The sequence below is a fragment of the Xiphias gladius genome, chromosome 10 (genome assembly GCF_016859285.1).
Source record: "Xiphias gladius isolate SHS-SW01 ecotype Sanya breed wild chromosome 10, ASM1685928v1, whole genome shotgun sequence".
Taxonomy (NCBI): domain Eukaryota; kingdom Metazoa; phylum Chordata; class Actinopteri; order Istiophoriformes; family Xiphiidae; genus Xiphias; species Xiphias gladius.
This window is the reverse complement of record NC_053409.1, coordinates 16,375,160-16,403,009: the sequence shown is the minus strand read 5'-3', so window position 1 is coordinate 16,403,009 and position 27,850 is coordinate 16,375,160. Positions and strand designations below refer to the sequence as shown.

At 42.3% G+C, this 27,850-nt stretch overlaps 2 protein-coding genes across 3 annotated transcripts in view; both read right to left on the bottom strand.

Annotated features, from left to right (window-relative positions):
• dync1h1 (dynein, cytoplasmic 1, heavy chain 1) overlaps positions 1 to 21,503 on the bottom strand; it is a 29,250-nt gene extending 7,747 nt beyond the window's left edge. Inside the window, exons 1-56 of the mRNA XM_040136370.1 lie at positions 21,115 to 21,503; positions 19,530 to 19,617; positions 19,142 to 19,315; positions 18,739 to 18,994; positions 18,411 to 18,597; positions 18,053 to 18,324; positions 17,693 to 17,920; positions 16,838 to 17,491; positions 16,252 to 16,674; positions 15,938 to 16,117; positions 15,629 to 15,778; positions 15,355 to 15,501; positions 14,944 to 15,084; positions 14,576 to 14,752; positions 14,323 to 14,433; positions 14,045 to 14,164; positions 13,697 to 13,936; positions 13,319 to 13,474; positions 13,069 to 13,182; positions 12,855 to 12,965; positions 12,555 to 12,764; positions 12,254 to 12,400; positions 11,980 to 12,146; positions 11,621 to 11,794; positions 11,075 to 11,429; positions 10,787 to 10,981; positions 10,418 to 10,700; positions 10,194 to 10,294; positions 9,864 to 10,023; positions 9,347 to 9,587; positions 9,063 to 9,246; positions 8,701 to 8,913; positions 8,293 to 8,531; positions 8,004 to 8,160; positions 7,693 to 7,917; positions 7,359 to 7,589; positions 7,088 to 7,228; positions 6,733 to 6,966; positions 6,297 to 6,503; positions 6,038 to 6,159; positions 5,715 to 5,880; positions 5,365 to 5,528; positions 5,107 to 5,236; positions 4,844 to 4,977; positions 4,638 to 4,752; positions 4,363 to 4,524; positions 4,000 to 4,214; positions 3,677 to 3,881; positions 3,372 to 3,545; positions 3,080 to 3,199; positions 2,789 to 2,909; positions 2,238 to 2,433; positions 1,333 to 1,450; positions 1,027 to 1,242; positions 733 to 945; positions 121 to 248 (exon numbers count right to left, since the gene is read on the bottom strand). Of these exons, the coding sequence (XP_039992304.1) occupies positions 121 to 248; positions 733 to 945; positions 1,027 to 1,242; positions 1,333 to 1,450; positions 2,238 to 2,433; positions 2,789 to 2,909; positions 3,080 to 3,199; positions 3,372 to 3,545; positions 3,677 to 3,881; positions 4,000 to 4,214; positions 4,363 to 4,524; positions 4,638 to 4,752; positions 4,844 to 4,977; positions 5,107 to 5,236; positions 5,365 to 5,528; positions 5,715 to 5,880; positions 6,038 to 6,159; positions 6,297 to 6,503; positions 6,733 to 6,966; positions 7,088 to 7,228; positions 7,359 to 7,589; positions 7,693 to 7,917; positions 8,004 to 8,160; positions 8,293 to 8,531; positions 8,701 to 8,913; positions 9,063 to 9,246; positions 9,347 to 9,587; positions 9,864 to 10,023; positions 10,194 to 10,294; positions 10,418 to 10,700; positions 10,787 to 10,981; positions 11,075 to 11,429; positions 11,621 to 11,794; positions 11,980 to 12,146; positions 12,254 to 12,400; positions 12,555 to 12,764; positions 12,855 to 12,965; positions 13,069 to 13,182; positions 13,319 to 13,474; positions 13,697 to 13,936; positions 14,045 to 14,164; positions 14,323 to 14,433; positions 14,576 to 14,752; positions 14,944 to 15,084; positions 15,355 to 15,501; positions 15,629 to 15,778; positions 15,938 to 16,117; positions 16,252 to 16,674; positions 16,838 to 17,491; positions 17,693 to 17,920; positions 18,053 to 18,324; positions 18,411 to 18,597; positions 18,739 to 18,994; positions 19,142 to 19,315; positions 19,530 to 19,617; positions 21,115 to 21,364 (10,742 nt within the window). The 5' untranslated portion in view covers positions 21,365 to 21,503. The remainder of the gene's footprint in view (positions 1 to 120; positions 249 to 732; positions 946 to 1,026; positions 1,243 to 1,332; positions 1,451 to 2,237; positions 2,434 to 2,788; positions 2,910 to 3,079; positions 3,200 to 3,371; positions 3,546 to 3,676; positions 3,882 to 3,999; positions 4,215 to 4,362; positions 4,525 to 4,637; positions 4,753 to 4,843; positions 4,978 to 5,106; positions 5,237 to 5,364; positions 5,529 to 5,714; positions 5,881 to 6,037; positions 6,160 to 6,296; positions 6,504 to 6,732; positions 6,967 to 7,087; positions 7,229 to 7,358; positions 7,590 to 7,692; positions 7,918 to 8,003; positions 8,161 to 8,292; positions 8,532 to 8,700; positions 8,914 to 9,062; positions 9,247 to 9,346; positions 9,588 to 9,863; positions 10,024 to 10,193; positions 10,295 to 10,417; positions 10,701 to 10,786; positions 10,982 to 11,074; positions 11,430 to 11,620; positions 11,795 to 11,979; positions 12,147 to 12,253; positions 12,401 to 12,554; positions 12,765 to 12,854; positions 12,966 to 13,068; positions 13,183 to 13,318; positions 13,475 to 13,696; positions 13,937 to 14,044; positions 14,165 to 14,322; positions 14,434 to 14,575; positions 14,753 to 14,943; positions 15,085 to 15,354; positions 15,502 to 15,628; positions 15,779 to 15,937; positions 16,118 to 16,251; positions 16,675 to 16,837; positions 17,492 to 17,692; positions 17,921 to 18,052; positions 18,325 to 18,410; positions 18,598 to 18,738; positions 18,995 to 19,141; positions 19,316 to 19,529; positions 19,618 to 21,114) is intronic.
• Positions 21,504 to 22,310: 807 nt separating this feature from the next.
• Positions 22,311 to 27,609, bottom strand: tmem30b (transmembrane protein 30B). 2 transcript variants are annotated; one of them, XM_040136376.1, is made up of 8 exons: positions 27,483 to 27,609; positions 26,806 to 27,004; positions 26,392 to 26,499; positions 26,164 to 26,271; positions 25,736 to 25,826; positions 25,496 to 25,633; positions 24,999 to 25,205; positions 22,311 to 23,519 (listed from the first exon to the last, which is right to left on the bottom strand). In XM_040136376.1, exons 2-8 carry the CDS (start codon positions 26,992 to 26,994, stop codon positions 23,341 to 23,343), a joined length of 1,020 nt encoding a protein of 339 aa, XP_039992310.1. In that variant the 5' UTR covers positions 26,995 to 27,004; positions 27,483 to 27,609; the 3' UTR covers positions 22,311 to 23,340. The 2 variants fall into 2 exon arrangements, with proteins under 2 accessions (XP_039992310.1, XP_039992311.1); XM_040136377.1 differs by having other exon boundaries at positions 27,487 to 27,603.
• Between the last annotated feature and the right edge of the window lie 241 nt (positions 27,610 to 27,850).

Below are 27,850 nucleotides of genomic sequence, written 5' to 3'. Positions count from 1 at the left end.
AAGGGCAATGGTATCAAATAAATTAATATGGATTTAAAGTCCAACTCAACCAATTAGTGCTCAGAAATGCTCAGTATTTTCATAACAGTTATGAAAATACTGGAAAAGAAAGCTACTGACCTGTTAAACCTCTTGAGCATGATGGCATTTTCGGTGCAGAGGTCATCAGCTGGGAGGGAGTTGGCTTGCCAGCGGAGCCTCTCATCAGCATTGGACAAGTACTCAGTTCTGGCAATATCCGTACGGAACTGAGGGAGAAATTTAGGCCAAATGGAGTTAGGTACCTGACACTAGATTACAAGAAATGCAAACTATGCGCCTGTGCTATGGTCGCGTATGTGCTCATTATTTGCGGTTGGCCACCTGAAATTTGATTTGAGACATTGTTAAACAACAATCAAACAAAAATTCCATATTGAAGTCCCAGTTTCAAGATATAAACTCACTGTGTTCCTCTCTATGGCTAGAAACTTACTTTAGCACAGCTTCTTATGATTATAACATCCTTTGTAAATCCTGAGCAATCAACAAATAGGTGTAATTTTGGTGACCTTTTAACATCTTTTGTCAATGAGCTTAGCAACCACAGTAAAAAGTGTAATACAGTATCTATCCACCCAACCATCCACCCAGCCACCCACCCAACCAAACCACGTAATGTGAATGAGGTCGAGATTTGTAGATGTGATGATCAAAAGTGACGTAGGCCATGTGTATCAGAGCTTTAAGTACCTGAATGTTGGCCTGCTGTAGGTGGTGAGACCAAGTAGTGAACAGGTTCTGTCTCATCTGTTGCTCAAAGTAGCCAGCATAGGTAATGAATGCTGCAGAGAGCAAACAGTCTCCAGCAATGGTGGACATCTGGTTCTTGAAGGTCTCACTGGTCTTCTCCCAGCGTTCCCTTTCAGCTGACAGACTCTTCAGTAGGGCTGTGCTGCGGTTCACCTGAGAGGAGAGACCAAGAGTTCAGGAGAATGCTGCAAGATACTTAAAAAAAATAAAATAAAACAGTTAATGACCAGTTACCTTAGCCTCAACGGCAGCCAGGTCGGCCTTAATGGCCTGGGCCTCTGAGATGAGGACGGCATACTCTTCCTTGTAGCGAGCGATGCTAGCCTCCAGGTCTCTGATCATCTGCTCTACCTCTTCTGCCTTCGTCTTGTTGTCCTTGGCATCATCCTCAAGCTTCTGCAGTTCATTACGCAGAGGCTCCACACGCTTCAGCATGTCAGCATAATTGAGCTACAAGAGTGAAGAACATGGTATGCGTTAAAAGGAGTGCTCTTTTTACCCAGTTATTATTTTCATTTTCATATTGTTGGGGTTTCTTACCTGAGCAATCGCCCATTTCACCATAGGCCCACAGGCCAGAGAGGCCCTATTGACTTGGTCATAGTTGTAGCTTGGGTTGGAGAGATAGTTCTTCTTCATCTTCTCACGGATGGAGTCACTGGATAAAGAAGAAACAGTCCGAGAAGTTAGAATACAGCAGCTCCATTTACAAAAACTCTTATATGAACTATGGGAAAATTATCATAAATCACTGGAAATTAAATATGAATTAAAAGAGTATTGAACAGGATTAAATTTGTTTGGCTTGGGGAAGGGGTTCAATTTCTATCTTTATGGTGATAAATGAAGAATCATGAAAATGACCACTTGCCAGGATAGGTTTCAGTAAGTCAACCACAAGTTACCATCAGTTCATGTTGTGATTCAACAAAAATCAACCAATGAATTTCATCCAGAATCCTAAAATCAAGTAATAATCACAGGTGCCACTTGATTAATATACTGATCAAATATAATTTGAGCTTCCATTAGATAAAGACTAAACGGACATTTTGACACCAGTACCTCATTTCCTCAGAAGAAAAGTTGACTATGCTGCTGATGAAATTGTCCCTGATAATAACTTGTCTGATTTTTTTCCAGTCATTGGTCTCCTCGCCCAGCATAAGACAGATAGACTCCAGAGCCAGTTTGACTGCAGCTGGGGGATTGGTCATAGCCCGCACTTCTACTAGGTGCTGCCGCTTAATAGAACTCACCGCTAGTTAGGTGGAAAGAGGAATGTGTTTGAAAGAAAGTAGTACGAGGAAGGGGAGAAAGGGAGCGTTCAGGGCAAGAGGAGGGGAGGAATTTGAAACAGACTCAGGGGGAAAGAAAGAAAGAGACAAAGGGGGAGAGGGAGCTCTTTAGTGAAAAACTGCAGAATGCATTCTCTCTTATTTCACCTGATCTCCTCAGCAGAAAAGTTAACAATGGTCGGGATGAAGTTTTCCCTCATGATGATGGATCTGATCTGCTTCCAGTCAGTCGTGCTCTCTCCCAGGAGCAAGCAGATGGACTCCAGGGCCAGCTTCACGGCTGCAGGTGGATTGGCCATGGACCTCACCTCCACCAGGTGCTGCTTCTTAATGGACTTAACAGCTATTAACATCAGGTGAACAAGGTTGGCAATTATGATAGAGAAGGGGCAGTGATGGAAAAAGGATGTAAGCAGAGATCAAGTTATTAACAGGAGTCCCTTGGACCAGAAGTGACTGTGAGATAACATTGTAATAAAACGGGAAAAATACTGAAGAATGGAATGTAGAAGGATAAATGACTATTGGACAAAAAAAAAAAAAAAAAAATCTTCTATCTTAATAGTACTGTAGCATACAATGTAATACATTTATATAGTTTTACTGTTAAGCAAAGTGTACAACAAACCATCCTTCCATGACAACAAATCATTTAAAAACACTATTAAAAGACAGATGTGAGTAACAGACCACTGTACCATTCTGAGCCTCAATAACAGCAGGCTCCACTTGGTCCAGGTCCTGTTTGACTCTCAGCTGTTTGTCCTTGATCACCTCCTGCTGCTTGTACACAGCTTCCTGGATCTCCTGGCTCATCACCTGGAATCACAATAGTAACAGTATATGAGTTACTAAATCAAAATCTGTGCACAACAGAACTAAAGGGATCACATCTATAGCTGTACAACATGTTAAAATGATTAATACGAGCAAGCTTTGTTTGTCTTCTACTGAAAGAAAAAAAAAAAAAAAAAAATCTTCCTGTGTACCTTTTTCTTCTCAGCCTCCTGCTGGTCTTTGACCATCTTCTTCAGCTTGTCATTGGCAGCAGCATTCTTTGTCTCCAACTCCTGGCTCTTGATTCTCAGGTCACGACGAAGCTCCTCCACCTTGATGAGGAGACGAACAAACAGGGCATTGGACAAGAACAAGCACTGAAAAATGACACCTTCGTGGTTTGTGGGGACCAACTCTTCTCGGGTTTTGAGAAATAGGTGGAATGAAATGGCACTAAATGTATGCAAACAAGTCAAAATGAAGTAAAATGAAAAATAATTTTACCTGATCAACAGTCTCCTTGATCTTGCGGAGACCAACGTTGAGGTGCATCTGTTGCTCCTCTAACTCACTGCGTTTCTCATTGAACAGGTTGGCATACTGGTTGATAAAGTCCAGGTAGTGGCGAGGAGTGATGGCCATCGTATGACCACCTCGCTTAGCCAGACGGTTGTTGGCCTGTAAAGAGTTGATAACATATAAAGTATGCATTTTTTTTTTTTTTTTTTTTAAATGCTTCCAAATATGCAATTTCTGGTAAAGCACACCACACAATCTTCAATCACAGTCACCACTGCAAATATCCTTACCTGGTGAAGTGTCTGGTGTACAAAAACACAGCCATTGACAATAGCCTCACGATGAGATGGTGGCTGGGGCAGTTTGTCATAGACGATGGGCATGTAGTCTGGCACCTTGTAGTTTGGTTTCTCCAGATCCATCTTGCTGGTGAACTCCTTACCCACCTGATAAAGGGCCTCTGTGGACCAGTCACCGAACCAGTTCAGCACACACCTGGAATAGGAGAGGAGAGTTTTCATTTAACACAGAAGCTCCATAATTCCTTGCATTTCCTTGGCTTCTCTGATGTAATAGATTAATTCATTCTCAGTGCTTATAATGTCTAAGTAACCTGTTGAAAAGGGCAGGAGATGTGGCAGCCCTGTCCTTCAGGCCCTCTGAGGAGGGGTTCATGGTGAAAACCACATGAAGGTTTCTGATGACCTGGCTGGTGAACCACTTGTACAGCTCTTCGTGTGTGTCGAGCATCAGGCCCTCTTTCTGGGCTCCTTCCTTACACTGAGTCATCAAAGTGGCATACTCATCTCCCTCAAACAGGCCAGGAACCTACAAACAACAGTTAACATATTGAGAATCTGAAGTGTATGTGCACACAACCCAAACAGATATCTTATCTTAAAAAAACATGAGCGCAGAGGACCACAAAGATGTAACAATTGGCACTCTACAACGGGCAACAATGTCAGCAAGTTACCTCTCCGTTGGCCAGCAGCGTGTTCATTCTCTCAAGGAAACCAGAATCCAGTACGTTGGACTCATCCATTATAAAGGCAATCTTCTCGTTCTTGCAGCCTGACCGACGCAGCACGGTACGCAGGTCCTCATCGAAGTCCTCTCCAGTGTATTTCCTGTGTACCTGGGGGGAAGGGGAAAAAAAAAAAAAAAAAACACACACAAAAAGAGTCAATCAACACACACAGTTAATTGAACAAGTATGACTTCAAATACCTTTACATGCGTTTTACCAACCTTGATCTGGTAGACACTAAGTCCGTTCATCCAGGCTACGAAGCGAGACAGAGTGGTCTTTCCTGCTCCACTCACACCGATCAACAGGAGATGGCCCTGAGGCTGACGGAAGATTCTAGAGAAGGATATACCCTTGTAAAAACTTTGAAATTCCGAGAAGTCAATGAGCAGGACTGAGCTACAAAATGTCAGAGGCTTTTACGCACCTGTCAATTCTGAGGACGTGGTCCAGCACCTCGTTGAAGAGCACCAGAGGGACATCCAACTCCTCTTCATAGAAGACCTTCAGACGGGCCTTCACATAGTCCCTCAGCTCCTCCTGTTCCACTGGGATGTAGTCCTGCATCCACATACAAGGAACTCAGTGAAAATTGAAATTGAAAGGCTACTGACTTGAGTATATTTCTTCTCATTTCAGTAACATCGCCAAGGCAGAAATCACAGCATAGTCACCGTATCTTTAATTTACCTTGGAGAGCCAGTTGCTGTAGAGGATGGGCCTGTTGAGACCCTTCTCCTTATCAATGTTGGGGAAGTGTTTGAGAGCGACCATGTCGATGTTCTCATCCGTCCATCTTCTCTCTTCATCACCAACCAGCCTGGAAAAGTGCAAAACCAACCACATAGTCCACATTTGCTCACTCTTCAATGCCTTTTTTCGAAAAATGACACCACATAGTCTACACTGTGAGTGATATAGCACAGCTTCTCAGTAACTAACACTCACCTATCCTGGAAGAGACGGAGGGCCTCATGGGCCCAGATGCGGATGAGCCCCTCGACAGGTAGAGTCTCAAGCGGCCGCAGGGCCTCAAATATACCCCTCACCCAGCGGGTCATCTCTCTGGGAGAGTAGATGTAGTGCGGTTGGGTGTCCTGGGTGAATCGCTCCTAAAGGGAGGGCATTACATAATATTACATAATATATGCAAGCAAATATGAATACTGTCAATGAAAGGATATTTAATCAGACTATGAAAAGTTACCAATAAAAATATACTCCTCTAGTTATTATACTTGTTTCTGTGCCAGTATTTAGTAAACTTGATATTATCAATATATTGTCATCTCCTTTACCTGAGACATGGTATAGAACTCGACCATAGCAGCAGTAAGAGGCTCAGCATAGGTACGTAGGGAGGGGATGAGGCGCAGCATGGCACGGTTGAAGGTTCCATAAATCTGGGTAAGAGATGCTGGGCCAGGATAGTCCACATAGACCACAGGAACATGACGCAGGAACCTAGAAACAACACAACATGGCTAGTGTTAGGACTTGTCATATACAGTATATTATTTAAGTGTCATTTCAAGGTTTTGCAATTAAGATAATATCAATATATTGATAAGTAATTTAACCACTTTATTTTCTACTCATGAAATTAAGGGTGATACTGTACCTGTGTGTAAGTGGCTTTCTGCCAGGGTCAGTGGGAGGATTACAGGCGCCAACAAACTGGATCCTCTCCAGTTTGACCCAAGTCTGGTCTGAGGTGCGATAGAAACCTCCATGTTCCACCATCTGCAAAGAAACACAAAAAGGGAGCTTTTAACATACAAGGACAATACATCACAATATATGGCAAAGTTATTGGGAGAATCATTTTTGCAATTACCCTGCAGCTACAGTTGTGACTATTTGCATACAATGTATCATACCTGTCTGAGGAAAGAGATAACTCTCTGTGTGCCATATTTGTCCATGTCCGGCAGATTGATCTCATCACAAAACAACACCAGCCACTTTCCCAGCTGGACGGGGGCGAGTACCACACCGTTGGGGGTACGGCGGTACTCACAGTAGTGGTCAAAGGTCTTCAGCAGCAGCTCTGGGGTGGTGGCACTGGAGAAGTTCAGACCCACAACCTGGTAGAGTGTAAGATGAAATTTGGAAATTACAAATGTTGACAATTACAAAATATCATTTTACCCTAGTTTTACTAATTTTGTAAAACATTTTTTTTTCATTTGTATTCATTGAGCAGTATATAAAATTTTGAGAATTCTGATGAAAAAGAACAACTGTTAAAGATCAAGATTAACTGATTTTAAGGATTTATAATCAATCTTAGAACTCTTTGGTTGAGTCTCTCACCTCCATATCAGGCAAGGCCCTGAGTGCGCTGAACAGGGTCATAGTCTTTCCAGAGCCAGGAGGTCCACACAGCACCAGTGGTTTGTGCTCTGCCAGCCATGTGTAAAGCAAAGCCTCATGACGAACAGTGTCCAGGGTGGGAACCACGACATCGGGGGAGGCCACCTTGTGGGTCTCTACCTCAATCTGGGGTACCTTGCCCTGCCAGGACTGCCATTCACCTGAGATGAGCACCTGAATGTAAAGGAAATAGATTTAGTTTGCCTCTGTGACTTTCAGATACAGAGAAACAAGCATTTTCTTGTAAATTTACTCAGAGAACAATCAATACTTGTTTAACACACAGAGGCCGTACCTCATAGTCAATGATAGGGACATTGGGAGCGGCGGGGAGGGGCACAGTGGTGATGCGACGGATGTATTCTCCAAGCTCAGCCCTCATCTTCAGCCGTCCATCACCAGAGAAGGACCACAGCACGGCATAGATTAGATACCTCTGTAGAAAGATAATGCCACAAAATGTATCAGTTTTAAGAAAATGTATATAGCTCTAAGTTGATGTAAGGTACGAATGATAAGACATCTGTGGTTCTATAAAGAACAAAGAGCAGAACACAAAACATTACCTGCATGTATCTCTCCAGCTGATCAATGGGCATGGGGAAGTCAGGGTGGTTGTTATTGTAGAGAGCCACATTACGACAAGCCTGATGCAGCATCGAGAACAGGGAACCCAAGCAGCGCAGACGGGTGAAGTCCATGATGTGCTCCATCTTTGAGGCATGTTCCAAGGCCTTGATCACCAGGCCTGTGGAGGTGAAGTAAGGCTGCAAGATACCTGCGGCATCACGCTGGATCTAGTGTAAAACACAGCAGAGCATCAGTAAAGAAGAAATATTTGACAGGTCTTGTTGTGGTTTTTGGGTGTATGGTTTATTTTCTTTATTTTCTGCCTTTTACCTGCAGCATTGGTGATGCAGTCTCCTCCTCGTCCTCTGTGCCCTTCCTCTTGCGTTGAGCTTCATCCTCTCCCTCATCCAATGGGATACTGCGAATGCGAGCCAGGAAGTTGTTGAAGATCATGTCAGTGCTGAGGACATCCTCACTGAACCACACCATACCACAGCGAGACACAGTGGCCAAGGTGGCATACTTCAGGTCCTGTACTTCAAACATCACACGTACCTGTGGGGAGAGAGAGAAACTAAGGGTAAATAAAAATGCTCCCACCAGACCCAAATAATTCTGTGCTTGAAGTGCTGTGCTTTTACATTGGGTGGTAAGCTTAGACGTTCTCCATTGGGCAGGGTGAGTAGCTTGTTGTCATCCAGGACTGAGTTGAGATTTTCAACCCACTCAGGGTCAACATCACCATCAAAGATGATCCACTGGCGCTTCTGCAGTTCACCTCGAACATTATCAATGATCCTGGAATTGAAAGAAAAAGAATTTTAGATCAGTTTTCTAAAAAAAAAAACAAAAAAAAACAAAACCTTTTTTGCAAGGGTCAAGATTAGCTGAGTAGATTTATATCCTTAAGACCAAACTTAACAAACTCACTTCCTGAGGACGTGTGTGAACAAGCCATCGGTCCATTCACGTGTGTTTGGGTCCAGGGTTCCGTAAAGGTGATCCTTGCTGATGGCCTTGGGGTCGATGATGTGGGCCACACCCTCAACACCTTCCAGCCTCTCCAAGGCTTTGAGCAGGACCCTCCACGCCATGGTCTTTCCACTACCTGAAGGTCCCACCATCATCAGGCCGTGGTTGATCTGTGTGATCTGGTACAGCTGGAGCACCTGGAAGAGGTTGAAGGACCAAGTTTCAGAAAATTAAAGTCACTTGAATACTGTGGAATTTGATCCTTGACCTATAGGGGACATTCTGTGCCTCAAGAGGCTGAAGCAGGGCCCTATAACTATTTATAGAAGCACTAAATAGACATATTAAGTAGATTTAGCTACATACCTTCTCCACCCACATGCTGCCCACATCGTCACCATCTCCGTATGTGAGGTACATCTCCCCGCAGACCTTCTTCAGCTCCTCTCTCAGAGCAGTCATCTCTCCTCGAAGGTACTGGACTCCAGGGAAGACGTCTGACAGCAGGCTGAACAGCAGAGGGATGTCCTCTGCCACCAGCTTGGGAACCATGGTCTCGCACACACTCTGGATCAGGATCTAAAGTAAATGGGACACAGACTAAGTGAAATAACCTTTCAATCTCATGAAATTTCCAGCTGGATTGAAAAAAGTCATAGGTATGAAAGTCAATAATGAAAAAAAAACAGTTGGTTTCCAAGTCCTACAATATATAACTTTTTTTGTACCTCCTGTTCAGGAAGGTTCTCAGCGATCTCATTTTCGTCAACGACCTCTCCACGCTCAAACTTCTCCCTTTTGATCTTCTGGATACGTTCACGCTTGACATTGCCAGCGCTAATCAGCACGCTCTTGAGAGCTCGCAGGCCAAAATCGTAGTGACTCTGAGATGATAGCTGCTCGTCGCACAGCCTGAAATAGAGGCAAGGGATTAATTCAGAGAAGAAAGACCCCTAAAAATCCTCTCAAAGCTACAGTATTTTAACTTTTCTTAGCCAAATATAGTACATACTTGAAGAAGGGCACAATCTTCTTTGCAAGGATCTCAGCAGTGCGGAAACCTTGAGAGTAGAGCATGACCTGTGCAATGAGCTGGCGGTCAGGCTTGGTCATGGCCAAGCTGCGGAACAGCTTCTTCAGATTGTCAGGAAGGTTGGAACGGCCGGCGTAGCCAGGATTCATGGTGATGAAGATGGCCATGTCAGGGCTCACCTTTACCTGCTTGTTCAGGAGCTCTGTAGTGATGGGCACGCCTGAGAGGGGGGACAGATGATACCTTATTTACACTGCAGTTCTCAGAGAGTTAAAACTGCTGGCGAATAAAGCTGAGACACTGATTTGCCACCTCTCATCTGAATCGTATGCTTTAAAAATTTCCTCTGTATTGTGGATTTTTTTTTTTCCTAAAGTATGAAGGAAGCCATTTCGTTGATTCATCATGAAACCCACTTTTACAGTAACTGGTGTTCAAATTGAATCTGGACAGTCTCCATACTTATGACATCCCAGTTCCTACTCATAAAACTTACTCCTGTCTCTATTTGGGTTGCTGTGCTCTCTCAAGGCCACCTGGATGTACTGGACCTGCTGGGAGACAGCAGACAGCATTCTCTCCTCCAGACGATTGAACTCATCGAAACAGCCCCAGGCTCCCACCTGACACAGACCCACGAAGATACGACCCATGGCCTAAAACAGAGAAGCAGATCAACAAAAGAAATAAGTAAGTTTAATGAAAAATATGAGAACTAAATCCTGTTTTAAAAAACAATAACTAAGTGCTTTACTGATCTTTTATGGTGTTGTTGTCTTGGCTAGAAACTAGTCAAAGAACGAAGAATCTGAAAACAGTCATGCACCTGGAAGTCAAATGTCTCATCACAGTTGAAGACCAGGACAAAGCGGCCAAGCTGGTGACCAAGGGCTTTCACAGACTCAGTCTTTCCGGTGCCAGCAGGACCTAGATGAGAAAACAAACTCAGTGAAGTTCAGTGTTTTTTTCATGTAAAACTGTCCTTTTCTCTCAGGAGTAAATGCTCAGTTTCTTGTTTGTAAGAAAATATGCCACATTTAATTTTCGTACCAAATGGTGACCCTCCAAGGCGGGCCTCCAGAGCCTGGGTCATGGTCAGATAGCAGCGATCTGTCAGAGGGGTCTGGACAAGCTTGTCCTGGACACCCAAATACTCAAAGCCATAATTGAACTTGGCATTGGCCATCTGAATGGACAGCTGCTGCAGGACATCGGTCTGCTTGGGGTCAAAGTAGAAGCGCATCTGGCTGAGCCAATCAAAGGACTTGGGGTTGTCGATTTTGTTCTTGATAAGCGTCCTGGTCACATCACGTTGGTGCACCAGCTCGGTGATCTAAGCGGGAGAAGAAGAGGGACTTTTGAGATTGTTGATCATACAAACATTCTTAAAAAACTGTTTTAAATAAAAATCCCACTGACCAGGTGCTCCAGTTTCCTCCTGCGGAGTGGAGGCTGCTCCATCAGCACAGTGTCAGCCAACACATTGAGGGTGGCCTCCACATTTGACAGCACTCCGTGCATAGGCGTCATGTCCCCACCACCAGCGATGGTGGTCAAGGCTGTTTCAACGTTCTCAGACCAGGCAATCTGGGTGGACAGGACCACCAGCTGGGCCTGTAGAAAGAGGACAAAGGTAAGTGACAAATTTTCAAACATGGCCCCAGATTTACATGTTTATAATATATACTGAATGCTCTCAATGCCGACCTGATAACGATCAATCCAGTAGATGTACTGGCTCAAGTCAACGGCTGTGCCCTTGTTGAAGGCCGTGACTTCTGTGACAGACTCAGCTAGCAGCTTGGCCAGCGTCACCCTCATCTCCTTCTCTACCAGAGTCAGCCACTCGTTGATCTTAGGGTGCTCTGTGATGGAGACTGGTGTCTTGTAGACAATCTCTTCACCCTCGCGGGAGGAGATTCCCAGCACTTCAGTGTTGTCCTCATTGAGCAGGATGCTGGAGACACCAGCAAACATTTTTTTGAAGTGCTTCTGCAGTTTGGCTACATTCTTGCTGTTACCTATGATTTCGAGCAGGTCCTCGTCTCCTACGAAGTAGAACCTGTCAAAAAAAAAAAAAAAAAAAAAAAAATTAATAAATTAATAAATTAATGCATGAATCAACAAAACTGAATTCAGAAAAGTGATTCCAAACATTCAAAAATCAATTTCTAAATTCTCTTTTCAATATGCAGATTATAACAATACATATTCCTTCCTTCTGCTCGCTCTAACTCAGTGTCATCTCCATACCTGGGGAATGAGGATCTCTCTCTTTCCAGGTACTCTCCAAGAGCTTTCTGGATTTTTCCCAGAAGGTCAGCCAGACGCTCCAGGGACCTCTGTACTCCCTGAATGTTCAGCACATCCATCACTAAAGGAGACTTTGTCACCTTCTTCATCAGTGCCAAGAACTCTGTGCTGATGCTGTGGAATAAGGACAATAAGAAATTACATTAAGTTTACAGAAGAAATTTACAGTAGTAAATGGAGGGGAGTACCAATATGTTTCCTTGAGCTTGACTCTTATCAGAAAATCCTTTAAATGCTGACATGACTGCTGGAATTCGTAAATAAATTCTAGTTTCTTAAAATAAGGGTAATTCATTTACCTCTGGAATCTTTGGGTTTCTACTGGCAGCAGATGTTTAATGTCAGCACTGCCTGTGAAGATGCCTTCCAGGTAGACCCAGCGACGCTGGACGTCAATCCAAACGTCAAACAATGCCATGATGCGATTCAGCTTGTCCTCCCAGCTCAGGGCATCTTCCTCAAACACCTGGGAGAAAAGGAAAAAGAGCATGGTGTTGATGCCATTCTGAAAAAATAAAATATTTGTTTAATCTTAAACTGTTGACTCAATGAAGAGAGCATGTAACTGTTTACCTTGTAGTATGGAGACAACTTCATAGCAGACACGCTGTTGATGTGTTCTTTGACCTTATTGAAGAGGTCATCCCAGCCTCTAATCAGACGACACTTGTTCTGATAGTTCACCAGGTCAAGCTCATATGAGTTCCAAACTTCACGGATCTGAGAACCAACGAACACAATTATTATCAAGCTGTACAAAAATGTGAGTAATTTGTAATTATCTGGGTTGGAAGCTGTAGATAAAAAATGTAAACTGCTCCCTATAAGCTTTACAACTACACTGCATAATCTCTTGAGGACCCTCCCTCTTCACCTGTTTGAGGAACTCCTCCAAAGCCATCTCTCCCTGGGCTACCAGGAGAACATCCTTCACCACCATCTCATTCTTCTGCAGATCCACATCCCAGATCTGTCCCAGGGTCAGCTCTGACAGGACCCAGTTCACATGCAAACGCTTCATCAGCTGCTTCCAGTGGCGGTCCTTGAGAGCCTCCGATTTCAGCTCAATCACCAACATGTTGACCTGAAAGGAATGCAAGGTAGAGGATTTAATAACCCATTATTTTCTTCTGAGGCAAAATTTAGGTTCAGTGGGAAAAACTTGTTGCCTGACCTTCAGGTATCCCTTTAGCAGCCTCTGGACATACTCGTAGGATGCATACTGCCTCAGTCTTGCTTGGAAGTTCTTCAGCTGGTTCAGAAGAGCATCCAGACTCTGACGAAGCTACAAACACATAACACCAACATGAAAACATTTATATGAGAGATAATTTTGCAAATATACAAAAGACATTTAATAATCTGAATGGCTGCTTTTTATTTCTGACCTTGCGTGGCTGTACAGACACCCATGGCTGCTCTTTCATCTGGTCGATTTGCTCCCAAACCTTTGACAGCTCAGACCACACCTCCTTCAGGTCATGTAGCTCCTCCAGTGCCACCTACAAGTCACCACAAAGACAGAAATGAGTCCCAAAAAAACAAAAAACAAAAAAAAAAACATTTATTTACTCATCTCTCTTATCTTGGAGGAGGTATAAATGCATAATTTAATGCATTATACCTCCCATGCATTACCTGCACCCTCTCTTCACTGCCACTGAGCAGGCCAGTATCAGTGAGCTCCAGGGCCTCTTTGGCACGGGCACACTTCTCCCTTTCAACTTTCAGACGGCCAAAGTTGCCTTCATAGATGGTCAGAGACTGAAGAGCCTCCTCTGGACGTAGGTTACCCTGATGGAAAAGCATATCAGTAAGACATTAAATACATTTGATGAAATGATCTCAGGTTATTGAAAGTCACATTAAGATATGTCTTTACCTGCTATTCTACTTTACAAATGAGCAGTAACCAGTTATGTATCTCAAAAAAAACAACAAACTATTAACCACTTATATTACAGACTGACTGTATTACAATGTATTTCAAATATAAGATGACTCAATTTCTCTTACAGCAACTGGTTTGGTTTTCTCCCAGTCATTGAGCAAATCAGTGGTGCGGTTTTCCACAGCTTTGTCCTCCTGGACAATTTTCATTTGCAGGTTGGCCACCTGCTGCTGGATAGCAGTATCCTTGCGCTTCATTATGTCACTGAAGGCACCCCATTCACCTTCAATGTTGTCAATGTAGAGCCAAGAAGGAGGGAATTGGAATCTTTGCTTCTCCAACAAACGCTGTCCATTACGGAACAACTGGAGGTCAAGGAGGGAGAATCTGATTAGAACCCACAACTGTCCTTGAAGTATGCCGTTATACAAAAGGAATGAGGGAAAGGTACTGAATGTTTTAGGAGTACTTACGTCCACATTTTTCTCAAACTGTTTGATCTTGCGCTTCAAGGTCTGGACATACGTTATGAAGTTAACAGCATCTGAGGTGCTAGCTGTGTCCACAGAATGTTGCTCCAGATCTTGGCGGGACTGGTGAAGGAACAGAAAAAAGGTGTTAAGAGAGGAGGGATAGAAAAAAAAAAAAAAAAAATAGTACACACTAATCTTCTAATCCGTGTCTTTGGGATTAATGTTACTAAACTGGTTAAAAAAGACACACAGTATTTCTAAATTATATCATGCATTACCTTAGAGATCTGGGCATGGAAGTCCTGCATGTTCTGGCCAAGCATCTGTCCAAACTTGCTAAGGACTTCTTTGTGCCAGGAGTCATACTTCAAGTTCACCTTGGATTGGACCTGTTGTCAGGGAAAAATAACCATTTAGTAAAAATCCCATTGATACAAAGATATTTTTTTAAGAAACTCTTACATTTTTAAGAGATTGTCTTTTAAGAAATAGCTTTTAAATACAACACCTAGAACTGTGATTTATCATTACCTTGCCATAGTCTATGACAACAGGTCCAAAATCTTTCCGTGTCTCTGCATTATCAAATGTTCCTCGTGCTTTCCGGATCTGGACTAGCAGCGCCTGCCACTTGGTGAGATCTTCACCCAGACGGTTGTAGATGTTCTCTGCTTGCATGTCCCACAAGCACTGGTACTGCAGCCACACCTGGACAGGGCCAAGAAAAGATATCAATATATATGATAATGTATATGAAGATGTGTGATAGAACCTAAGGACATGTAGTTAAGGAAAAGGCACAAAAAGAATACACTGAACAGTCACCAAGCTGTTCAATCAGAAGTAAACTAATGTATGATAACACACTATTTGTGCTATTAGACCAATGAGGCTCTTACCTTGACGTACTGCTCCACCTCATTGACAATGTCTTCGACTGCATTGTAGGCCTCCTCTAAGGCTGCAGGGCCATCTGGCATTCTGGTCAGGGCATTTCTGTAGAACTTCTCCTCCTCTGACAGTTCATAGTGTACACCAACCTGGTGGGGAAGGACAGACTTGCTTAGATAAAAGCGACAGCAAGAGTGCAATAGGACGCAACAGCCATGTCTCTCAATATATCAATATCTGAGCTACAAGATGACAGACAGTATTGGCATATTATATACTTACTCAATTCCAACGTTTTGGTACATATTTTGTTGAAAGTGACTTGATTCTCCATGTATACATACCACAAACAGATATACATTTTTTATCATGGTTTTCTGCAGTGAGAATCACACCCCTGCTTCTTAAATGGTCTCTACCTGGTATCTCTGGCTCTGGATCCTGGGAAGGGAAAGGATGACCATCTTCCAGGCAAACATCTCCTGGTAGAGCTTGTAGCGACAGTCTTCAATTGGTGGGTTCAGGTAGATGACCTGGTTAGTAATCCTCAACTCATGGACAACATTCTGGGGATAAAAAAATAATAATACTGAAATGGTCAATGGCTCCCAGGTTTTTTATAAATAATGCATAAACATTAAAATAAAAAACATGGCATAATGCAATAAGAAGGTCACTAGTCACAACGCTTACCTTGATCTTGGGCTCGCCTCCCGGTTTGTGGCTCATTTGTGGAGCCTCTGTGTCCATGTCCACATCAGCCTTGTCCTCTACCTGGCCACGGAGCACCTGGGTCCAGGCCTTAAGGCCAGCCTGCAAACGCACTCCCAGGATACGTTCAATCTAAAAAGGAAAAAGAACAAAAATCAGTGCTGTTTTAAATTTAAAACATTTAATCTAAATGTGAAAAACAATGGTTAAAATATTCAGCTCATTTCCATTCTGACTCACTACATTCAATATCTAACAATCCCTGTCTTGTGGCCAATTTGTGGCACCAACCTCAATGTCAAGCTTGTTGACCCAGATGGGTAGGTTGGAATAGGAGTGCAGATTGAGGTCATCCACTGCCTTCTGGACTCGGTTGAGGATGTCAGAGAAGGTCTTGTGGTCAAACATGCAAGTGTCCAGAGAGCGAACCTCCAAATCTATTTTTTCCTCAATCAGTAAGAGGTCATCCACCTGGAAACAACATACAACAGAAAGACATATATTTCCTTGGGATGATTACATATTTGTCATTTAATTCTAAGCTTGAAGCGAGTCTGCATTTATAAGGGATGTATGCTACCGAATGGTGACGTCTCCACACTGACCTTCTCCTGGAAGTTGAAGACCGTCTCAGCCAGCCTCTGAACATAAGGATCCAGCTTGTAGGACTCCCAGACCAGAGTGATGCCTTCAGTAATGAGAGCCTGAACCTCTTTTTTAAGTCCAGCCACCAGTAGGGAGATAGAAGACCTCTCCTCCACCTTCTCACAAGTGCGCTCGTAGGTGCGAACGCTCTCGATCAAAGAGATGGCAAATGGATACAGCTGGTTAGCTTGGTGGGCTTTGTTGACTATGGCCAAAGGAACACGGAAGCTCAGCCACTTGAGGTTGCGGACCTCTTTGGACAAGGTGATAATCTCTGGGAGGAAGTTGACTTTAAGCTTGAGCATGTTTCCTGTGCGTCCACGGGCACGAGTACTCTCAATGGTGAAGATACGGCCAGAGACACCAAGGTTACGCTGCTGCACCTGAGTTACAAAAAAAAAAAAAAAGAAAAAGAAAAAAAGAAATTAAAATATTAAGTGTCACACAGGCAGAAATGTGAACTTTTTTTTTTAAATCTGAGAATCTGGCAAATGAATAGCATTTACAAATACTGTGGTATATGTATGCCTGTGATCAACTCAATACCTTGCGAGCCCAGTCATCAAAGATCTCTTGAGTGTTGAGTTTAGCCCTGAAGCTATCTCCATCCTGCTTCAGCTTTAGCCCCTCCACATGGTTCTCCCAGCCTTTTCCGAGAACATCCTCAACCCTCTTCATGTATGCAGTCAGCTGACGGTCAATCTGCTTGGCCCAGATGATGGATCCAGATACAGGTGGCAGGTCCCGGACGTGGCTCATCTTGCAGGCCTGGCTCTGAGGGTACTGCACTTTGAACTTGTCATGCAGTGACTCAATGTCGTCCTTCACACGCTGGATGAGCTGTGTCTGGTACTCCCGGATAGCACCACGGATGTGGGGGCGCACAAACAGAGCATTGAAGCGGGAGAAGATGCGGAACATTTCATTCGCATTCTTGGCGGTTCCCAGCTGATCACGCAGTCGGGCAGTGATACGGGTCTCCACACGGTCGATGCGCTCATCGTAACGCTTCATGGCAGCTTCCCAGGCTTCCATGCCTTCCTTAGACACATCCAGACCATCAACTTCTTTGACATTCTCATATGCCAAGTTGACCTCCTCAATAGCGTTGGCATCAGCCGCATCGAAGAGAACTCCAGCTACCTTCATATCTTGAGGCTCAACTGTCTCTCCAGGAGCATGCTGCGGCACAGCAGAAACCTGGAGACAAAAAGTTACACAAACAATTTTTCAAGCAAGTCCAAATAAAACAAGAAATTAACCTCTATAATGTAAGGCTTTATAAGTAGAGAACATTGAAATGCTCATAATTTAAATAATGGCAAGGCATGCTTGTCAGTTAAAATGAGGCCACTGTGGATTCCAAAAAAACTTTTCTGGTCCAAAAATTGTATACATTACCTGAGGCCTCAGCACACGGACAATGACAGCCCTCAACTGCTCGTGCTGCCTTCTGAAACGTCTCATGTGGTCCAGGCGGGATTGGAGCTTCCTGTGGGCGGGGCTGAAACGCCACACCATCTTCAGGTTCTCCTCTCTCTTTCTCTTCACAATGTCCCTCAAAAGCCCCTGGAGTTTTTCATACTCATCCTCCCAGGTCTGGAACACCTCGAAGCAAGCCACCATCACCTAAACAAAGAATTTTAAAGGACATTTAGGAAGATGTATAACATTTTGAGCAGCTAAAGTGAGCATGTACTTCTGGGGGAACAAAAAGTACAATCAGGTTTAGTTTATTAATAGAGATCCAACCACACTAACCTTTTCAAATTCCTCATAGGCAACATGCATGAGCTTCCTGGTGCCCAACACCTTGAGGAGCTGGGAGCTCAGGTCCCTGGAGATGGCCTCTACTAGACGCAGTGCTCTCTGGATAGGGTACTTGGTGTTCCTAATCTTTTTCAGGTGAGTGAATATAGCCATAAGAGCTTGGCGTATCTTGTCAAGCTCTGAGGCAGAGAGCAAGTCATTGAGAGGGAAGTCCTTCATCAGAGGATTGTAGTCATTGACAGTTTCCACAGCCTGTTTCAGACCTGTGATAAGTAGAAGAAGCAAAAATGTTCATTGTTCAAACTACTGTGAGCATAGGGGGTACAAGTTTTGACTGGCTGTCACTCACCAGTGTCAGTGTCAAAGCTGACAGTAGCATGAAAACGTTTGCCATGTTTGAGGATATCCAGTGTGAGCAGAACCTCAGGGCTCTCTCTCTTCTCTTGGATTCTGTTAAGGGCTCTTTCCAGATTCAACCAGAAACTGATTTCCTGCAAGGCTGTGCCCGAAGCTGGGTCACGATCAAGCTTTGTCACCTGATAAAAGCGTGGTTGGCACAGACAAATAAACCCAGTGGTGAGTACAAGAGAAAAATATTTTTCCATACACCTGTTAAATGAACTATCACAGCATTGTTTTGTTTTCATTTGAGATAGAAACATGGGAATGCCTCTAACCTTCTGGATCTCCCTGATCCAGCGGTTGACTCCAGACTGCAGCTGGTTAAGGAAGGTTGGATCCTCCACTTTGTCGCCAAAGTCAGTGACTTTGGGCTTTTCCCCACGCTCATAGCACTGCTTGGCAATGTTTGTGATGATGGGGTGGATGAGCAGGCTTATCTCAGGGATCTCAATGTTCTGCTGCAGGTGGAGAAGTCCCATCTCCAGCTCAGCAATCTTTTTCTCTACTGAGGGAGCCATCTTATCCCCATCTCTAGAGGGTGATGACAGATATTTAAGTCATTTGGAGGAATTTCCCATCCAGGCCTTTTTAACTACTAAATTGAGTTTGTGATTCAGTTAATTTCACAGAGGGTTTTGAAGCCATAAAAAAACATTTCTGAAACATTCTGAGAATTACCTGTCTGCCTTGCCAGATTCACGGATATAGGACTTGAAGAAAGGTGCAACAGCATTGCTGATGAAAGAGTGGAGTGTCTCATAGGGAGAATCCTCACTCAAGGTCAGAACTCGAACTTGGGTTGATATGGGCTTGTCTGCATCGATGACTCCTGTCCTCTTGATCAAAGCCAAGCTGCAGGGAAGAGGTGAACACATTCACAATTCAGAATTAACAGAAGTGGAAGCTAAGTACCAAGTAGTCAATTAAAAAAATATCTTAAATAGTTATATGGAGAAAATGCTACCTCCATTTCCATGTAACCATTTTTTAGTTTTACAAATGGAATTAAATGCATGGCATGGTTGAAATGAAGACCTCTTTTCAGTGCTTTAGATGTATTATTTACCTGTTGGACTTGATCCCATAGTGTATGTCAATGCTGACGTTATAAGTGATGCACTCCTTCTCCTCCTCTCCTTCATCACCAACATCCTCTGTGTGAAGAACAAACAAAAATCATTTTCTGAACAATTAAAGTAAAATTCAAGAAGTCATATTCTGCGCACAGCCATGTTAAGCAATGATCAGTGGATGTTTGCTATTGCTAAATTCGAATATCCATTTATTAGAGATTATCAAGATTTTGCCTAACAAGTAAAAACCGTCACATTACTACTTTGTCAGTGTGTGGCGCCACCATTAAACACTAACAATCAAAACACAGTGGATAAGTTTTTGTAGAAATTTCCCTACATTTAATTACCTCCATGTCACACAGCATCAAGATAAGCTTCATGCTAAAGTCGTTCCCCCTTGTATTTAGTCACTATTTAGAAACTTTCATTATTAAGTAACAACAGTCAATTGTTCGAAGCCAACAAAATGACTCTGCTACCAATGGTATAAATACATTATTTAGAAACTAGACAAGGGTCGATTTCATCTGTATATAGAGGACCATGTTGCAGCAGGATGACAATGCAATCAGACTGTAAGGTCTGCTTCCACCCATCTATGTCCCCACCCTCCTTTGCAAATGAGGTCACTGCTTGTAGGAAAAGATAGCAGCCCCCCCGACTTTGTACTCTCTGCACTGCAGCATCAGTATTCTTAGTGCAAAAACATGAATAGGCTGGGGCAGTGACTGTCTGGCTGGGAATCCAAAGCCTACAGGCTCAGCCTCAGTGGCTACTTGGTCATGTGCTATATCAAGGGATCGAGGTTCAACATTCATAAAACATTTAGTAAGGACAAGAAGCTCTGACGCTCAGGATTAACTTTCCTGGAGGAAACTGAAGATAATGTGTTCATTGACACTAGCTGGTTCACATGATAAAACCCCAAGAAGGTGGACACAACATGACTTGCAGTTATGACAAAGCATTCGTTCTCTATGAATTTCTGTGATTTTTTTTTTTTTAATAAATCAGAGCTTGTGTTTTCGTTAGCACTGTGTGTTTGTTTTGTGCTCTTTTGTACAGCACCGATCTCAAATGCCAACTTTTATTTTGAATGTGCTTTATAAATAAACTGCACTTGGACATAAACATAATGGCAATGCTAACTTGCAATAAATTCTACACTACCTTAACAAAACATTTATTAAGCTGCGGCTTCAGTTAACCAGTAGTATATCTTAAAAATGTCATGAGATAGCTAACCTTGAGCACCTTCTTTGGAGTGTATCGTTATTATTAACCATTTTTCTATTCCCCACCGACAGTTGCGTAGTCATCATTAAATGTACCGATGTAATGGATGGAGATAGAAAGCTAGGTTAGGTTATAGGTTAGTATTATCTACCCGGCTGTCTTATAATACCAGCCCACATAAAACGTTAATTTAGCTAACACTGTTTGGTTTAAAGCCATTTTGCTGGTGACGAATTTATTAGTTACAGACAGGTTACGTTGATATTAATGAAACACTGAACAAAAAGTCCATGTATTCAAATCACATTAAGGTAGCTAATCCCTTCCTGCTAAACGTACCTTTAAGTGCACTTCTCTCGACCAGGACGGTGTGAACTTGGGGATCGGCGAGAAATTTCCTCATCTGCTCCACGGCGCTCTTCTCCTCTAGGGCGGTTTCCAAAGAGGCCGGGGCCTCGCCGCCATCTTCCAGGAGCAGCGGTACCAGTTTCCGAATGTGTTTCTGCAGCACCGAGGTATCAGCGACCGTTTGAACGGCAGACACCTCTATGTTGCTGGAGTTTTCCTCCGTTCCTCCGCCGTCGGACATTCTTTGAAGCGGTCAACGGCGACCTTTAGCGGTGCTAAGTGAGCAAAGAAACAAGACTTAAGTTATGAGGTTGACCACAGTGTCTAGCGAGCTGGTTAGACTCTGACTGCAGCCGTCAAAACGCTGCAACCGTGGCCGTCTGATTTATTTGCGCAATGGATTGTGGTACTTGTCGTTCATAGGATGAGTATTTCACTGGATTTTATCCGCCGAAAACTACAATTTCCACAATGCAGTAGATTTTTTTCACTCTTTCTCTTCGTTTTAACAGTGTATGACATAGAGGGAGAAAGGGAGTTGTCTCCAATGATACAGCTATAAATCCTCCTTGACTACATCTTTAACCTAAAAGTACAAGGTGATAAACCTTTAAGTATGGATTTTTTCCGATTCAGCTATAATATAGTTTATAGTTTTACATTACTATACAGTATAAGCCTATGATAACCTTTTTAACAATTTGATATTAGCATAACAAATGGACTTTTTGCAAACTCATGCTATCAAGAATTCATGAATTGCATAATATCGTTATGCATCTTATAAATTGTTAGGTTTATTACTTCTACATATTTTTTATAAACCTAATCATCCAGCTCCATCGAGAATAAAAGTATATTTGGAGCTTTGACTGGAGTCAGCTTTGAAGGTAGACCTACAAGGTACAGTAAAGCTTGACCTCAGAGGCCCACTATTAAACAGCCAGGACCCCATGAAAATACGATCCATTTGATAAATAATATTAGATGTGTTGCATATAATTGAGCTGCTGGGGAAGGTCAATGCGGAATATCACGCGTTAAAAAATTATAACCTCTAAAGTCATAACGAAGTGGTTGAGGTTGTAAAACCATAGAATCCAACACCGACTGTTGAAAATGATCAAAACAAAGCATGGCACTATTGCCCATAGACATTTCCTGATGAGACAAGGAGCAATGGGACGTAATGGTTGTGGTGGTGTTTTATTAAATAAAAGTCGGCATGAAGAATAAAATCAAAGTTTCAACAAATAATAACAATTAAAACTGATAAAGGATATAGACAACAGCATGAGCTGGATAGCCTATACACCATATCCCTGAGATAGTCCAGCAATATATTTGGAATTTTTACAGCATTAATTTACATGTTACATTACAAATCCCACATACATACAGTGTAATGTAACTTCTTGTCCAGTATCAAATAACTTATCAAATGATTTATGGCTTTACATTATTACTGACCTAAAATGAGGAGGCAGCTCATTTTGTGATGATGAAAGAACAAGTTTAAGAAATAAAGTATGAGACTTCCTTAAGCCTGAGAAAACACCCTGCCATACTAGTTTAACTGGAAAATTTACAAAAGAGCCTACAGTATGTAGCATCCATACCTCCAACACTTGGATGCTCCGCGAAGTGATGTAATGTATGTCTCCATTTGTCAGCCAATTATCAGCCTGTGCTCTGTGCATACCAATTGTTCCTTCACTCTACTTCTACCTTCATTTTTTAGGATTCATGGTGGAGGCTTTATGTCGGTAGAAATGAGAAACTACAAATCTCATTACACTAGACTTGACATGCATTGGTAACACGATTTTGGACTTGTTCCCTAACGAATCTGAGATACCAGCAAAAGATAATTCGTACACAGCTGTTCTGCTGGCAATAAATGTTAGCTGACACTGCAGAGTTTTTGCAGGAGAGACTAACTTAATAGATGTGCTTACAGATGAGTATATTTATGAAATGGAATTAATCCCGCAGTGTCCACAAACTAAAATGAAATCAGGCTTCTTCTGCTAGATTTCTTCATGTCTGGAATAATATATGTGATTTCAATTCATAGGCGGTTTCTAGCTGTATACTCCCCTTCATGTGAGCACTGAACTGTGCTTTCATCATCTCATTGAGTAAAAAGGGAAAAAAAAGAAAAACTGTTGATAGGGTAGATAAATCCCCACTCAACTTCAGTCCATGACCAGGTGATCATTCCTCCTCAGGGAACTTGAATTTAGCATAGACGATAAGCATGACTATGGACATGAAAACACACATTGAACCAATCACGAGATAGGCAATACCCAGGAACTCATTCTTGCCACCCATCCAGGACACATTGCTGAACACCACCTTCTTTCTGCCTTCAAAGCTCAGAACAGGATAGTCTGGGGGACAAAATGTTAAGGATACAACACCAAGAAAGGAAATACAGAGAATTATAGAAAACAAAAAACATTAGCTTCATGCTTATATTTTCAGTGGTCCTTTAAAGGACCAGTGTGTAGGATTTAGGGGGATCTATTGGCAGAAATTGAATATAATATTTCAAATTATGTTTTCACGAGTGTATAATCACCTGAAACTAAGAATCGTTGTGTTTTTGTTAGCTTAGAATGAGCCCTTCATATCTAGAGAGAGAGCCGTTCCTCTTCCATGGAGCCTGCAATGTTGCACTGCCATGTTTCTAAAGAATGGACAAACCAAACACTAGACAGAGCCTTTCACATTTTTATGTTACCTGAAGGACACCGTGGGTTCTCCTACACATTAGGGGATGGGCGAGGGGCGGGGTAGTCAATTGGTTGCAATGTGCAACCTCACTGATAGATGCCACTAAATCCTACACAGCGGTCCTTTAAGTAAAATGAAAGTGCCTTTGAAGACTTCACAGAGGCCTTGCCCTGGAAGATGGCAATCAATCATGTGAAAAATTTTTGCCTAACATATTTGCTTATGTCAGAAAATTTGCCGTTTTTTCTCACCTCAAAGAACTCCCGAGTCATTGTGTTCACTCTGCTCAGTTAAAAACAGAACCACACCCAACCAGTAAAACAAGTTAGACTAAAGTGCTGTGGGTGTAATATGGCATGAAACGTGGCCATTTCAATACCTGGCCCCTTTAGGCTCATTTGGAGGTCTGTAAATTTTCCCATGTGGGTGGAACCATTAAAACCATTAAACCACTCTACTGGGGTAAAATTATCAGCTAAGGATTGGTATATTATCCAGTCTTATATGCTATTTAAATGAATTTAAAAAAGCATGTTCTTCCAGATACTCTCCACAGCTAACGGCAAAAGTGTGTCATGCAACTATTTGAAAAAGACACACTTTGATGTGTTTGGATGATTTATCATCCCTTGCATGAGCATACTTACTCTCTTAATAGAATAAGATTCATTTTAAAAGAGGATTCTGGTTCCCCTTTTTCATCATATCAGCTGATACTGACGTAATTCAGTTAATTTTTTCACAACATGTATAGTGCTCAAGTTTGATCGTTATTTTAGTACTACTGACAGCTGCTGCCGACTACATGAACCAGTGAGAGGTCTTTAATGAGCAGAAAATTTCATGCATACATGTCTTATTACAGAGTGAGAGTCATATATGTTGAAAATTGCATGTTTTGGCTTGTGATGTTGATTTTTGGTGTTTTTTCATTGAGCCTGCATTACAACAAACAAGATGTAGATCACTACACAAAACTAATTAATGAGATGGAAAGAAAGATGAAATAGGGTCCAAGTGAAAAGTGTGCGCCATATTTTTTAAGCACAGGAAAACTACACAAACATTACTGCCCATACCACCAAGCACCAGCCTTTAACTCACCACTACATCTGTAACATGTGTAAGGATACTGTAGGCAATTTCAAGGGAGTAGTTTCCAGCTGGCAGTCCCTGTGCATAATCACCCTCAGTGATTCGTCGATACAGCTTTCTGAAATCTGGCAGGGCTGCCCTCCTCATCCACACCAGGAAATCTTGGTTGATGAAGCCGTTATTGGCAGGGTCTGAGGGGTCCAACTCGTAAGCAGGCTTGGGCCAAAATATTGGTTTCACAGTACCTGAAAGTCAAACTTTTAATCCTCTATGATAAATTCTAAATATTATGTCAACTACCCTGTAAGTTATAATGTGATTTTTCCTAAAGGATCTCTTAACAGCCCTGTAGCCCAATATTTACTATACTAAACTAAGCTACTACTTTCGTATACAATAATCCAATTCCACTCCTTTTCCACTTTGCTACTACTTTGTACACACACAGTTCTCCCCTCATTAAACACAGTCAACCTGAATCAAAGCTTCAACAGAACAGATAGCGAGATACAGTAAACTGAGCAACAGTTACTACCGTTGAAGGCGTTCTTCAGAGGTGTGACAGTGGGGTTTCTGTATTTGATGTTGTAGTCTGTCCACCAAGCAATCCCTTTTCCATCCAAGGACACCTGCTTATTTGCCCCATTGACAATCTGATACAGCTTGAAGGTATCTTTGGAAAAAAAAAAAACAAAACAAGAATTAATAGTTCCTTTACACAGCAAATACACTTAATTCCAAATGAAATGCTGTCATTTTAAATGCCTTTACGTACCATTGAACATGCTGTTTGCTATTGATCCGCATGGTACAATTGGTTTGTTCTTGCTGTCATACTCGTAGGGAACACAGGTATCACTGGGGCTCTTCAAGAGAGACAGAAAACAGTGCTTTCATTGCTCAAATAAGTAGTATTAAATCTTGGTTTGTATTAAAGATGGGCAATGACATGAGGTACCACCAATACAGCTTTAGGTCCTGTATAGTTTTATATATATATATATATATATATATATAAAAAAAGTACACTGATAAAAATATGAGCTGTACCTGTATAATTGACCAAGCTGAACAACTTGGCATATTTGTACTCAACACAGCTAATCCTTAAAATCTTTTTATTTAAATTGAGCACATATGGATTTTGCTTTCCCCTTTTTAATTGGTGTGCTTGTTTTTCAATATCTCATGTTGTTAACTCACCGTAAAGTATTCCAGGTCTCCAGACAGCTGGTCATCATCTTTAGACACACCATACTTTCTGTAGTTCTGGAAGAAGTTGGACAAACCATAATAAAAGAACACGGGCCCCTGTGGACAAAAACAGAATCACAAAAACACAGCGAAGGGTCAGAGGCAGGAGTATAGTTCAACTTGACAAATGATAAAAGTACTGTTCTTGTGTAACTCTGTGCAAAGCTCCATTGCAACCTTGAAGAGTTTGTCAATGGAGAAGTCCACTTTGCATACACAGTTCTTGCGATTTGTATCGGTGCACTTGAAGCATGGCGAGTTTCTCTCAACCCCAGTGTAGTCTATCTGTGTGGTGAAAAAATAAGAAAGGTTGTTATTAATTATTGATGGCTACAACACGTATCTCTCTTGTTTGTTACTGACACCACACCTCTTTAAACTCATGAGTACATATCACATACAAGTGACAAGTCTGTGAGCAGATAGCAGAATCAGTCTCATACCAAAAATGTCATCTCAACACTGAAAACAGATTGTTTTAACATTGACTTAAAGTTTGTTCACCTCTTCCTCTCTTTTTGCGGGTGACATTTGACCATTAATTCTCTGCATGACACAAGTCTGATTTATGCTTTCAGTGGTCAGCCATACCTCCAACACTTGGATGCTCCGCGAAGTGATAAAGAGAGCAACGCCAATGCCGATGAAGGCCAGACCAATGACGACAAACCCTGGGATGACAATGCCAGCAGAGAGCATGGGCTGCCATGCTGGAAGCCTCTGCTGAGTGAAGGCGGTGTTGTCGGGCCGGTTGGCTGACACCTGCTCTCGTTTCACCATTTTCTTGTTTCTGTTGGATAGAATGTCAATCAGCTCACCAGTTTGTACTTGTTTATAGTATGTACTGTACCTCAATTCAAGTTTCTTATATATAATGCCATGGCAAACATGTGAAACACTCCCTAAGATAGCCTAGAACAATAAAGACTTCCCAACTTCTTTGGTGCCTTACTCTCATTTTGATTTACTGTAGGGCGATGCGCACAGCTGCAACAATTTATATATCTTATTTAAAACCCCACATAATCCTACCACCCATAAAAGTATTCATATCACATGCAAAAATCTTGAATCCCTAGTACCAGCAACACCCAGATTAGCCAAAAGCAAAACAACACAGATCAGAGGATTGACTTTTTGCCCACTTTTAAACTCGCTGGTTGAGAGAAATGGTTCAACTGAGGCAAACACACACACAGACACATATATATATATATATATATATATATATATACTCGATTTATATCAGGAGTTTAGGTGTTACTTACACACCGTCGTCTAAAAATGGAAAAACGAAGGAATCAACAAAACATCGGTATGCTTCCGTGAGTAGTAGACGCGCCTGAACAGAGCACCTTTACCTGTCTACCCCCACCTTCCCCTCCCATCCTGTTCTTCTCCCAGGCTGACGTCAGTTTGTCTGTGGGGTAGACAGGCCCCGATCTGGGATCAGTCTGTTCGTTTCTCAAACAGCAAACGAATGACAAGTGGGGTGGAAACGCTGAACCCCAGTCAGCCGCAAATTCAACCCAGATTGTTATCCAATTTTTTTTTCAGAAAACAATGCAGATATGCTTTTGAAAAACACTGCCCGAGGCTAGACCAGAATATCTAAAAAAAAAAACCCGATCCACTG